Source organism: Lolium rigidum, chromosome 3 (assembly GCF_022539505.1).
Source record: "Lolium rigidum isolate FL_2022 chromosome 3, APGP_CSIRO_Lrig_0.1, whole genome shotgun sequence".
Lineage (NCBI taxonomy): Eukaryota > Viridiplantae > Streptophyta > Magnoliopsida > Poales > Poaceae > Lolium > Lolium rigidum.
This window is the reverse complement of record NC_061510.1, coordinates 356,210,708-356,225,293: the sequence shown is the minus strand read 5'-3', so window position 1 is coordinate 356,225,293 and position 14,586 is coordinate 356,210,708. Positions and strand designations below refer to the sequence as shown.

The following is a 14,586-nucleotide window of genomic DNA, read 5'->3' as shown; positions in this document are numbered from 1 at the left end:
AAAAGAATGACACCATAAGAAAGGAGTCTGCCGTTTGTTGGTTGGTTCTGATCTTCTCAGGGCTTTTTATTTTAGTTAGTTTTTCTTTGCGGTGTGATGATTAGTGTGTCGAGGGTTTTTGGTTGTACGAGTTGGATGTTTTGGGTGTATGCTGCATGTGGTTTGTTTTAACGGTTTTCATCCGATTTTTCGTTAATTAACTAGGCAAATATCTTCTTCTCAATTAATAGATCAGAGCAAAACTTTTGCCCCGTTTTTTAAAAAACATTGTACCAAGTATGTTCTGTTCTGCAGTTTTTTTTAGAATCTTTTTTTTTAATCCTGATGACCTGTTGTGCATATGGTCACTGAAGTAAATGGGCCATGACCACCAATATATATCTAAGCCCAATTCTTATTGACAGAGCAATCTAGCCAAACCCATCAAAGCCCAATAAAACTCCCGAACCTCGCGACGCGTCTCTCCCCCGTCTGATTCCTTCCTCCGCACTCACAAACCCCCTGCAGCGCAGCCGCGTCGCCAAAGAGGGGAAATCGCCGCCGAAATTGCAAAACCCCCAAACCAAACCCTTTTTTTTTCTTCTTCCCCTGGTTCGCGGCAATGGCGGCGCCGGCAGCAGACGAGGCCCCGGCGGCCTCCCCGGGGTACGCCCTCCGAGCCACGCTCACGGGCCACCGCCGCGCCGTCTCCGCCGTCAAGTTCTCCCCGGACGGGCGCCTCCTCGCCTCCGCCTCCGCCGACAAGCTGCTCCGCGTCTGGTCCGCCGCCGACCTCTCCCTCTCCGCCGAGCTGGCCGGCCACGACGAGGGCGTCTCCGACCTCTCCTTCTCCCCCGACGGCCGCCTGCTCGCCTCCGCCTCCGACGACCGCACCGTGCGCATCTGGGACCTGGGCGCCGGCGGCGGCGCGCCTCGTCAAGACGCTGCACGGCCACACCAACTACGCCTTCTGCGTCGCCTTCAGCCCGCACGGCAACGTCCTCGCCTCGGGCTCCTTCGACGAGACCGTCCGCGTCTGGGAGGTCCGCTCCGGCCGCAGCCTCCGCGTGCTCCCCGCCCACTCCGAGCCCGTCACCGCCGTCGACTTCGACCGGGATGGGACTATGATTGTGTCGGGGAGTTACGACGGGCTATGCCGCATCTGGGACGCCGCCACCGGGCACTGCGTCAAGACGCTCATTGATGACGAGAGCCCGCCCGTGTCCTTCTCCAAGTTCTCCCCCAACGGCAAGTTCGTGCTTGCCTCCACCCTTGATAGCACCCTGGTGAGTTATATTCAGCATATCTCCTACTTCTCTGTTGTAGATTGTAGAAAACTGTCTAGCTTTCATTCAGCATATGTGAATATGTAATTTGTGTTGTTATTCGACACTTGACTGTTCACATAGCTAGATTGAATATCCGGTTTTTTTTTTTTGTGATGAAATGCGTTAGCAGTTTTCATAGCAAAAATAGAATGGTACAAGTACATTTCTACGGACCCAATAGTTGGATTGTCACGAGGTAATGATCCTCCTTGTTAAACTTATTAGTTTTATCTTTTACATTAAGTCTAGTCTTGGCAGAATATTTCACTTGGGAGCAGTGGCGGAGTCAGGAATTGAACTGAGGGGGGTCGAAACCAAGCTCTAAATTTTTTTTGACAGAAAAGAACAAATGTATTCAAGAAAAGAGCAAATGTATTCAATAAAAGAGGTCCAAGCAGATTCAATTTGCATATTTCATCAAGTACAACAACAAAATAACTATAAAAAACAAGAACACCAAAATCGTCGGCGTCCATCGAAGGCAGCCGGGGACGAGCCGAGCTGGGGGCAGACGGGCAGGGCCGACCAGCCGAGCAGAGGCCAGGCGATTGGAGTCAGAGATGGGGACGAGGTGAGGCGTTGAGCAGGGGGAGGCGACTGGAGACAAAGGCGGCGGCGAGCCAGCGAGGAAAGGCGGTGGTGGGCCGGCGGGCCGCCGAAACGGCGACGACAACACCGACCCTCCTCGACCTGGTCAGGGACGCCGAGGACCTGGCTGAAGCAGAGAAGGAAGCAGAGGAGGAGCGGGCGGCCCATGCGGCGGTCGATGCCGAGATGGAACAACGCAGGGTGGCGGCCGCCGCAGCCGCAGAGGACTCCGATTTCGACATTTCATGGTATTCCGATGACCCTGATGCGCCTACCCTGGAGGAGAAGGCGGCGGAGTAGAGGGCTATAGTCGAGTCCTTCGAGACGCTCAAGGACGATGCCGCCAACGCGAGGTTGCGGCAGTGCCTGCTAGAGGACGCGGCAGCGCACCGAGCCCTAGCGGCCGCATGGGAGGCGGCGGAGAAGCAGACGAGGGAGCGACGCAACGACGGGGCCGGCCCGTCAGGCAGCAAGTAGTTTAGGCTTCTAGAACTACTTTGTATAGTTTGAATGTACTAGGTTTCTATGCTTTCTATATATGTTGCAAATGTTAAAAAAATAGGTCACCCCGATGAGGCACACCCAGACGCAAACGGACACGCGAACAAAATATGTCCGCGGAGCGACGCAAACGGACGCTCGCGACCACTTTTACGCGTCCGAAATGCGTCGTCCATTGGAGATGCCTTAGGATCGATTATTTTTCCCCAATTTCTGAGCCGGGTCGACTGACCCTCCTCGACCCGGTGGTGGCTCCGCCCATGCTTGGGAGTCCAGGCTTTGTTTGGAGGTTGTGGAGGGCAACCTGTTTCATCCTTGAACCCCAATGCTCATGTAATAGATATATCATTTCCGTGTAAATCATACCTTATTGCAAGTAAACAAACAAGGTATTCTTTGGGTTGGAGGTAGCAGACCCGCCACAGTACTATTTGTTCACTTAACACAGATGACATGGACTTGAGCTTGAAGTAATATGTGTTCTTGCAATGGTGAAGATGTGAGCTATCTGCATATTGCTGGGTTTGCACAATGCTACATAGAGTTGGATATTTTTTTTGATTATGTTTTGAGTTATTTCTAGAATGTGGTAAACTACAAGGCAGGGCTTGTTAACAGTTTATAAAAACTGCACCCTTGTATATTGTTATGTGCAATCTTGACATGATATAGATATAAGATTAAACTTGTTTGTTTGATGATGAGCTTGGTAGGAATGTGTCAGTTGTGAAATGCGTAATCACAAATTTCTGTCATGACTCTTCCTTCCCCGTTCGCCCTTTTCGGTTTAATTGAATAAGACCGGCCCGAGCCATACTTCTAATTATCGAGGATACACAGATGGCTGCTGCTTTTATTTTCACCTTCGGTTCTTCTTATTATTTAAGGGATCAAAAGTATCTTCCTCAAAAAGGTCCTTAACCCCTTGACCTAGAATAGAACCTAATTTCGCTATCACCTACGAATCCTTCTCATATATTCCATATTATGCCTTTCTCAAAGTAAAAAAGCAAAAGAGCCCTTTCTAGCCTCCATCAAGGGAAAACCTTTCGTTTCTGTGTGATATGCATAAATGGTGATGTATATATTTTGTTGACACAGCTTTGTTTGGTCTTTTTGTAGTATAATGACATGACTGACTGGGACATCAATCATAGTTCATTTCTCTTTTGTCGGTATGCCTGCCATCTGTTTTGCAACTGCAAAACTGGCATTGTCATATGATTCTTGAGAAGTAATTAATTGTGTAGAGTTGCAAATAGCTAATTGAATTTTCCATTTTAGCAAAGGCAGCTATGTTACTTATCTTATGGGGTTTCAAGCTATTCTCGTTAATTGATCCTTTGCTAATCGTCGTATTCCTTCTAAATTTTTCGTGGTCACAACATCCTAGAGGTAGCTGTTATGGATGTCTTGAACGATTATGCCATGGTGCTGAGTGTGAGTATCTGCAATTTGTTGACATGGGGTGCACAGTAACTGTAGCTGCAGTTACAATGTGTGCTTCCTTGTGATGTGATCGAGTTTGAGTCACTGCTGAGTGGAGGGTCGGGATACTAATAAGGTGATGTGGTTCTAGTCTAGTGGTGTTGTGAGGTAGACATTGAAGGGCAAGAGACTAAAGAATAATTCCTCCCAGAAAAAAGAAATTACGGGTATTTGGGAATAGTTCTGTTAGAGATTTAGAGTAAGAGACTAAAGAATATTTCCTCCCAGAAAAAGAAATTACGTGTATTTGGGGATAGTTCTGTTAGAGATTTAGAGCTTACAGCTTAGATGTTAAACTCTTGCCATGACCCTAGGATCAACAACAACAACAATATCAAAGCCTTTTTCCCAAGCAAGTTGGGGTATGCTAGATATGAAACCCAACATAAACATTAGGAGACCGAAACAAGAAGGGAAAAAGAGAAAAAGAAAAAAAGGAACGAATAAACTAAGATTCTGGCACATGGATCGCTAATCCCCATGCAGCCCTATCAAGAGCCAAAACTCTAGGTACATTCCAGTCCTCAAGTCTCTTTTTACTGCCTCCTCCCATGACCCTAGGTTGGGATATAATTTAATTCTTTGGCAAGTAACAAAGATTAAGGTAGACAGGGTGTTTAATAGACAATTAGTAGAGCGATATCTGGACTCCTATCCAGCGAAAACTTTCCCTTTTTAAGAAAAAAATGAACCCTGTTAATATTTCCAAGATTGGAATTTTTGAAGAAACCAAATCTCCATAAGGCCTTGTTTACTTCTCTTGTATTTTCATCTCCTAGGGGTTTAGGGATGGGAGAGTATTTGGTGTTCGCCCAATACCCTGAAATCCCCTCAAATACTCTTTCCAAAAATACTCTAATATGGTGGGGAGTTTTTAATCTAGGCAAAAATGAGGGGTTTATGGGGATATCTCGGGATTCTCCCGTCCAAACCTGGACAAGTAAACGGACTTTTGGGGATTTTCCGTGATTCGGCATAATACCCTCCGATCCACTAAAATACACTAGAAGTAAACAAGGCCTAACTTATGTAGTGTAGAAAAGATTATAATAAACTATAGTATAGCCATTGATACACAATTACTGCAGGGGTAGAAGCCAACAGAATCTTTCAGGGTATCGAGTCATGGGTTCGATCCACTGCCTTGCAATTTGTTGCTATTCATATTTTCCATTCTCGGCAGTGGGACCTGCATGCCATGGGTTGAAATCGGAAAATATATGGCTCAAAACTGTGATTTTTAACCAACAATGTGTGGCAATGGCAGCTCTAGCAATAAGTAATCAACCACTATAGCAGTTGGTGTTTCATGTAAACATAGGCTTGGATTCATTTTATACCTTCTGAAATTCAAATGGGTTCTGTATGTTGTGTAAATGGGGTCCACTGCTACGGCAAGTAACCGGCAAGTACATTTAATCCTGATTATTTCTAATAACATCACATCTTTTTTTAGCTAGGCAGTAAATGCACGGTTTGGAAGATTGCTTGTTAATTGCTTCTAATAACATCACATCTTTTTTTAGCTAGGCAGTAAATGCACGGTTTGGAAGATTGCTTGTTAATTGCTAGTGATACCACATTTGCTAATTTATCTATGTACATTTAATACCTAATTAATTTATATTATTTTTTCTCAGCCATATTGTCAATTTATAGTTACCGTGAATATGAAAATGTTTTGACCTGTTTTTTTCCTACCAATATATACATAATTATTTTCTAATATTAAAGTTTATTGTTTCCTTGTATTATGGCAAAAAAAAATCACCCTTTCTCCAGCTATTTGTTAGCTGTTCATTAAGCCAAAACATATTGTCCGGGAACCATCATATCATGAGGGCCCTACCCCTAGTGTTTGACCATGATTAGAGACCTGGAGCAAGACTGTCATGAGCAGTTCCTCGTGTTTGGGTTGTGAGGGTGGTACATGTAGAAGTTCACTCCATTTGTGCGTATTACCTTGAGTTGATAAATGACTTGTGTATCATGCTCTCCAGAATACCTGGGCCCTCCGAATGTCTGGAAACAGTCCTGAGTGCCTAATAGTTTCCAGTTTTCCACAGTTCTTGTAAGCATTTCTCAATAAAGCTGAGTTGGCCAATCAGTAGGGATTGTACAGCTGTACCGCACGGAGATCATGAACTGTCTTTTTCACTAAAAGGGTGGAAAGAAACTAAAATAAGCTGTTGTCTGTTAATATTTATACGATTTTGAAGTGTGACACCGTTGTGGAAGCACATCGCTGTAGCTACATGTATCATGTGCTGTCTAACCTAGCAGAGCCTGCCATGTGATTCAGTAGAGTGCACCCATGCTACAATCCCATCTTTGCGGAACTATTTTCTGTCCTACAGTGAATTAGATTTCATGACCATTGTTATTAGCATGGCGCTCTTTCTAGTAGTTCAATTTACTTGGAGTATTACAACGCCTAGATGTTTTACATGCTGTTAATCCCACGTGTATGTTCCCCAGATAGTATTGTCCTGCTGCAGATCATTCTTGTAGACTACTCCATACATATGGGGATCAGTTCAGATAGGTTATACTCTTTACTTCATTGCCAAGTCATAACTTTGATGTGTTTTTGGGTACCAAATGATTATGTAAGCATACTAAAACCAAATATAGGTTTAGATTGAGCAGCTATCGAAATTAAAAACCATCCACCCGATTTGTTTCATGAGCATACAGCAACCTACCTTCATGAATTTCTCATCACAGGATGACTACTCACGCATCGTTTGTTTATGCAGAGGCTTTGGAATTTCAATGCTGGAAAGTTTTTGAAGACGTACACTGGCCATGTGAACACAAAATACTGCATTCCGGCAGCATTTTCTGTCACCAATGGCAAGTACATTGTCAGTGGCTCGGAAGACAAGTGTGTCTACATGTGGGATCTTCAATCAAGAAAGATTGTGCAGAAGCTGGAAGGACATACTGACACGGTCATTGCTGTGTCATGCCACCCTAAGGAGAACATGATTGCATCGGGAGCGCTTGACAGCGACAAGACGGTGAAAGTCTGGGTTCAAAAGGACGACAGCCAACAAGATGCCTAAGAAAAGCTCATTTTCTTAGTTGTCATGTAACCTGAGTGATGATGGTAGCCATGTAAGCTCCTTAGCTTCCCGAGTAAGTAAGATTGCTGCAGTGGAGAATGCAATGCTCTGTGCTGTGTATTTTTGTGCTGTGTTGCCTGCTTCACTGCTGGGCTATTGCCTATTGGTAGTAGACTTAACCGCTCCGAAGATGTTCTCGGAATGGTTGAAGGCTGGACAGAAACATTGCTTAAACTTTTTTTAACTGAAGAAAATTAATGCTTCAAGTTCATTAGTTTCCTTCACGAGTTAATCATCCTGAGATGTGAAGTCATGGAATTTTTTTTAAGGTACATCATGAATTACTCATGGGAGTACAGTAGCTTTCGTGCTCTGTTGGGCTGATAAAAATGGGCTTTCCATGTTGATGCTGAGTTGGACTTTTTCTTGTTGATGGCAAATGCTCTCTCCAAAGATTAGCGAGATGATACCAATGTTGTTGCAAGTGTACTTTGTTTTGACATCAACACTTTAGATGGTCCATTTTCAGATAAGTAGATAAGGTTGTTGTTATAAAAGCTGGTCCTTTGTGGTAGATCAATACAGTATACTGAACATCTTGAGCTCTAAACTGTAATTAATATGTACTCCCTCCGCTCCTATTATCATGATGCAGCGTGGTGCTGATGCGTGCATGTAACTTAAACTTCTCCCAATAGGCAACAGACGTACCAAGCAGATAGATGTAGATGAAAAAACATTCCAGGCATTTTACCTGCAGACTGAACAGAAATAGCGGAAAATATAATAGAATGTGCATACCTGCGTGATGAGACACGTAACTATGAAAAAAGCGTCGCATTGGGATAACAATTCTATATGCATCTCAATTCTCCTTCTGTTCGATTAATCCTGTAATGAATTGTTTCTCCCACGTTCATCACATTGTTGTCTAAAGCTGCTTGCCTTCATGCTGCAGTTACTTAGTTTTAAACGTGCTTGCTGTCCATTTCACAGCGGTGACTTGGCATTCTTTTCGAGCGGGAATCCAGCTAGATACGCCGAGGTATTCTCGCCTTTTGTCGTGATGTTAAAAAATCACTAATCCGTTTTTAGGTCTTAAGTGCGCCTTTCCATCCTTGAAAGCAACTCTGATGGGCATTGCTTAGCTAACCATGCATGTGGTACATACAAATCTAGCAGTAATGAGTAATTAGCAGTTACCTAATCGCCATGTGCCATAATGAAAATGAACTCGTGTGCATCTGTCTATTCACAATTCCATCTTCTCTTCTTTGTCTTTTCAAACTTGTTTATCTACATACTTGGTCAAACTTTACATCGTTTAATTTTCAAAAAACTTATGTGCACTATATTTTAGCAATACAATTGCTACCTAATTAAGTTTAATTATTTTCCCAGCCATATTGTCAATTTATAATTACCGTGAATATGAAAATGTTTTGACCCATTTCTTTCTCTACCATTAAATTTTTTAACATTAAAGTTTATCTTTTCCTTGTACTTTGGCAAAAAAATTACCCATTGTCCAGCTATTTGTTAGCTGTTCATTAAGCCAGAATTTTATATTATTCAGGAACCATCATATCATGAGGGCACTATTCCTAGTGTTTGACCATGATTAGAGCCCTGGAGAAAGACTGGTGAGCAGTTCCCCGTGTTTGGGTTGTGAGGGTGGTAAATGTAGAAGCTTACTCCATTTGTATGTATTACCTTTAGTTGATAAATGACTTGTGTATCATGCTCTCCAGATTCCGAAGTACCTACGGCCCCTGAATTTCTGGAAACAGTCCTGACTGTCTAATAGTTTCCAGTTTTCTACAGTTCTTGCAAGCATTTCTCCATAAAACTGAGTTGGCCAATCAGTAGGGACTGTAGAGCTGTACTGCATGGCGATCATAAACTGTGTTTTTCAAAAGGGTGGAAAGAAACTAAAATAAGCTGTTGTCTGTTAATATTCTTGTACATTATACTACGATTCTTAAGTGTGACGCCATTATGGAAGCACATAGCTGTAGCTACATCTATCATGTGCTGTTTAACTTAGCAGAGACTGTCATATGATTCAGTAGAGAGTGCCTTGAGACCCGTGCTACAAGTCTGCAATTCCATTTTTGTGGAACCATTTTCTGTCCTACAATGAATTAGATTTCATTAGTATTGTTATTATCATGGTCCTCTTTCCACTAGTTCAATTTACTTGGAGTATTACAACACCTAGATATTTTACATGCTGGTGGTCTTTTACCATAGACATAGTGTGACTAGTGTGTATAGTACTACTGCGTATGTTCCCCACATAATTTTGCCCTGCTGCACATCATTCTTGAAGACTACTCCATACATATTGGGATCAGTTCAGATAACTCTTACTTCATTGCCAAGTCGTAGCCTTGATGTGTTTTTGCCTACCAAATGATTATGTAAGCATATTACAATCACACATATATTTGAATTAGCAGCTATCAAAAATAAAAATCACCCACTCAATTTGTTTCATGAGCATACAGCAACCTACCTTGTTGAATTTCTCATCACAGGATGACTACTCAAGCATTGTTCTTATATTCAGAGGCTTTGGAATTTCAATGCTGGAATTTTTTTGAAGACGTATACTGGCCATATGAACACAAAATACTGCATTCTGGCAGCATTTTCTGTTCATGGGATGGTTGTATGGAAGGCTGGAAGAAACATTGCTTAAAATTTTTGTAACTGAAGAAAAATAATGCTTCAAGTTCATCTATTTCATTTAGGAGCTAACCATCCTGATTTGAAGTCATGGAAAGTCTTTCTAAGGTACATCATGAATAGGTCAGATTTCATGCTCTGTTGGGCCGAGAAAAATGGTCTTTCCATGTTGATGCTGTGTTGGAGTTTTTACTGTTGATGGCAAATGCTCTCTCGCTCAAAAAAGAAGAGTGAGATGATACAAATGTTGTTGCAAGTTACTTTGTTTTGACATCAACAATTTAGATGGTCCATAGATAGGGAAGCTGGAACTCAGAGTTCCAGCTCAGTGGCAAGGCAAGGCGAGTGCGCAGCCAGCCCACCCGGGTTCGAATCCCCATCACGCGGTAATTTCACGGGAGGGGCGAACTTTAATCGGGTTATCATCCTAGCGTCCATCCGCGGGGAGAGTCTCATTTCTACCTAACAACGTATAGCCAAGGGAGGGATCATTCCCCCGTTGGTCAACGTTTTTTAGATAGGGAAGCTAGAGCATAGGTCATTTTCAGATAACTAGATACGACTATCGTTTAAAAGCTGGTCCTTTGTGGTACATCAATGCAGTATAGAAACATCTTGAGCTGTAAACTGTAATTAAGATGTATACTATTCCTAGTTAAACTTAAACTTATCCCAATTGGCAAACGACGTACCAAGCAGATAGATGTGGATGAAACATTCCAGCCACTGCAGACTGAACAGAAATAGCGGAAAATATTATTGCCAAAACGTGCATACGTGCAGCGTGATGAGACGCGTAACTATAAAGAAAACGGAGCATTGGGATAACAATTCTATATGCAACCCAATTCTCCTTCTGACCAATTCTGTTTGATTGATCCTGTAATGAATTGTTTCTCCCACGTTCATCACATTGTTGCCTACAGCTGCTTGTCCTCATGCCGCTGTTACCTAAATTTAGATGTGAATTTCTGTCCATTTCACAGCGATGACTTGGGCATTCTTTTAGAGCGCAAATCCAGCTAGATATCGCCGAGCCATTCTTGCCTTTTGTCGCGATGCTAAATGGCTAATCAGTTTTTAATAAGTCTTAAGTGCGCCTTTTTCATCCTGGCAAGCAACTATGATTGGCATTGCTTAGCTAACCACGCATGTGGTACATACAAAGCCAGTAGTAATCAGCAGTTAACTAATCACCATGTGCCATAATGAAATGAACTCGTGTGCATCTGTCTATTCACAGTTTCATCTCCTCTTGTTTGCCTTTTTTTTTTCGAGAATTCTTGTTTGTCTTTTAAGTCGCTGGATTTGCGATCCATGCTTCGCTGTGTGTTTTGACTTTGGACCGGCCGCAGCAGCCCTCCTGCAAGTTTCCTGTATTCCAAAGCATCTATCTAGCTTAAATATTGCGAAGCAGCTGAATAATATAAAGGGTTGGCAAATGGCCGATCAGTAGGTGCTTAGTAGCTATATTGCTAAGTAATTGACTGAACTCTAGATGTGCCAGTCGGACTACTCTGGTAGGCAAACCTGCATTTCGGATATGCTTACTCAAAAAGAAGATAATATAGTTTATACATTCGAATTGAAAGGGAGATAGGGACAGTGAAAGTTACTTGATATTCCTGTCGATCTGGTTTGGAGTTTTTTCATGTGTCCAAGCCAGCCAGAAAAGTGATGGCAAGAATGCACCACAAAGGCTAAAACATCATATATATTACCTATGTTTGGTGCTATTCTTCTTGGCTCGCAAGGTTGCCTCTGTCTTAAAGGGTAGCTATCATACTGAAGAGATAGTAGCTGCTCATTGTGCAATTACCTCTAGGCTCCGGCCAGAGACCCATAAACAGGGTCATGTCTCCGACGGGAAGGAACACATGGCTCATGGCATTTCTAAGCCGTGCATTATATAGTTGTAATGTAGCCCTCTCTCGTTTCTTGGATCAGCTCTTCACTGTTAAATCTGCTGTTTTGTAACAGTTGATGTGCAGCGATCCCTGAGCCCCAGGCAGGCTTGTTCTTGGAAACCAGGTCATGATACGCTGTGCACTGCATCATGTCTGGAACGTTACAATATGGCCAAGTGGCGAGCCATCAGATGTGAAGTGATTTTCTTGCGTTTTGCTGCACGAGACCTGTTGCCTTTGGCCAACTGGAGCGGTGAGATACAGTGCTTGATGTCACACAACTAGCGCAAATCGCCATGTTCACGTACGTACGCCACTGTGACCCAGAGACAAATAGGCTTCGATTTCAGAGCGTGCGTGCTTGAGATCCGATAGTGATTTCCATGTGCATCTACATCTAAATTTTTTGACTGAGATTTTCCTATGACTAATCAATTACGAGAAGTGCAAGTCTTAGACGAATTAGGATTACGAAAACTGTGTGTTTCTCGTTTCTCTTGATTCTCTCGTGAAATGGATTGTTTAACACGAAATCGTCGCAATTTTTAATTGGACTTGTGTATCAGAAATTAGGAACTATCCGCAGAGTTGGAGCTATAATGTGAGCCAGTATGATAATGCTCCCTTCGTTCGACTAATTTTTTGTTGTGGTTCTAGTTTAAATCTCAACTAAACCACAGCCAGAATTATGGAACAGAGTGGTGAGATAGCAACAATCAGCGAGGGTTAAAACTTGGCAAAATCTTTATACAAATTAGGAACAAATTGGCTCGTGTATTAGAAATTAATAACAGTCCAAGGAGGTGGAGCTGTAATGTGAGCCACTATGATAATGCTCATTCCTTTCGATTAATTTTGTATGGAACGAAGGGAGTAAGATAGCGAGGGTTAAAACTGGCAAAAATCTTGTTAGACAAATTAAAGGACTGTTGTGCTGTAGTACTTCAGTGTGAGATATGAGTAAGTACGAATCACTTGATTTGCTTTGTGTTGAACACTGGACATGTTTCTGGCTCAAGTGCCCCAAGCCCATGTGTGTGCTGACCTATAAAAGCATGGAGCTGGAGGAGCTAACCCTAAGAGAGAAGAAACCACACCAGCCACCAGGGACCAAAAGATGAGGTGAGCTGCTGCTCCAACATGGCATCAGAGCAAGGTGACAGTGGGACTATGGTTCTTGCTGCTGCGTGCAGCTGCTTGTCAAGGAGTAAAGCAGGGATAGTGATTTCTCAAGTTGTGTGTGCCTACTGCTGGTGAAAGGAGGTTGCTGGTAAACGTGCCCCAAAGATGTTTGTTGTTTTTGCTGGGTGAAGGTGATAGTGCAGATGGGTGAGTCCAAAGGCCTTGCGGAGGCTCTCGAGCAGCTCCCGCTGTTTCTCTCAAAAGGGGTGGCTCTGAGGCCATTGTTCCCCGACAAGAAGTGGTTCAGAAGATTGACCTGTCACTCACGGACATCAAGCTAGAGGGGGTTACCAACTATCTAAGTTGGTCTCGAAGGGCAATGTTGGTTGTTGATCAGAAAGATCTTGATGGATACTTATTGTGGGCCATCAAAGAACCTGTCGACAAGACTAGTGCTGGGGGAAAGAAGTGGAAAACCGTCAACTCTCTACTTATTAGGTGGTTGTTGAACTCGGTGGTGCCCTCCATTGGGCGTTCCGTGGAGGGGCTGTCCACGTACTGCTGAAATATGGAAGATCTTATCCACCCAGTACTCTGGTAAGGGCAATGTCATGCTCATTCCTCAGATTGATGGGAAGATTCACCATCTTCGCCAGGGGGACCATGACAGTGGTGGCATATGTGGCAGAGCTGCAAGCCTTATGGGATGATCAGGATAACTGTGACCCTCTCGAACTCTATGATGCAACCTCCATCGAGTCAAGACACAAGTGGATAGCACGCAGGCGTGTGCTCAAGTTTTTGGAGGGGCTAAATAAGTGCTTTGATGGCAGAAATGCATCTCTACTGCACCACACCTCCTTGCCCACTCTTGACGAGGCCATTGCAGCAATGGCTCAAGAGGAGGTGCGACTCTCTCTGGAACCAGCAGATGAGAAAGTTGTGTCAGCTCCAACGTTTGCCGTGACCGAGCGTAGAGAGTGGAAAGAGACTAGGGACTGCTTCATTTGTGGGGAGACTGGTCACCTGAAGTGGTACTTCCCAACACGTGGTAGAGGCAGGAGATATAATAGGGGGAAGTAGCAGGATGGCGGGAGGTAGAGGTGGATACTCAGAACATCAAACTGGTAGAGGTAGAGGAGGACACACTGGAAACTTCGGTGGTCAAAGTGCACACATGGCGACTGAAGTGGACAATGAGACATCAAAGGGTGCAGAAGTGGATGGTGTTGCCTATGGAAACTTTGCTAACTTGGTCTCCACGGATGAAGGTAATTCTGAAAAGGCATCCCTTGCTACTAATGAGAATGATACAAAATGGATTCTAGACTCTGACGCATCTAAGCATGTTGCGGGTAAATTCGGTGTGTTTGAGACTTACATTAAGCATCCTCCTACTCACAAAGGCACCATTCAAACTGTTGATGGTACAAAACAACCTGTTGTTGGAGAGGGCATAGTAAAGTGCGCTTCAAATATCTCTGTCATCTGTTTTACACGTCCCAACGTTTCATGTTAATTTTCTCTCTCTGAGTGCTCTCATTGATGACATAGACTGTAGCATGACTCTTAACAAGTTTGGTGTCGTGATTCAGGAGCGGGAGACGAGGTGGATGGTTGGGACTGGCACCAGGCGTAAGGGGCTCTGGTATGTGGAAAAGGGGGTGCAACCAGAGTTGGTCTATGCTTCGACCATGGAGGACAAGGATAAACAGGCTATGATCCATCACTGTAGGATGGGGCATGTGTCTTTCGATAAGATGAGTAGAATATTTCCTGATATTATCTGTGGAATAAGCAAGATCAAGTTAACATGTGATGCTTGCGAATATGCTAAACATACACGAGCCTCATATGTGAGTAAATGGCTTAGGAGCATATCTCCTTTTATGCATATTCATTCAGATGTATGGA

The 14,586-nt window shown here is 43.5% G+C and overlaps 1 protein-coding gene across 1 annotated transcript; it reads left to right on the top strand.

Annotated features, from left to right (window-relative positions):
- The first annotated feature begins 601 nt into the window (after positions 1 to 601).
- Positions 602 to 7,195, top strand: LOC124700352 (COMPASS-like H3K4 histone methylase component WDR5A). Its single transcript, XM_047232495.1, is given in 3 exon segments — positions 602 to 906; positions 908 to 1,265; positions 6,644 to 7,195. Coding segments are annotated over 3 exon segments (972 nt in total). The 3' UTR covers positions 6,953 to 7,195.
- Positions 7,196 to 14,586: the final 7,391 nt, after the last annotated feature.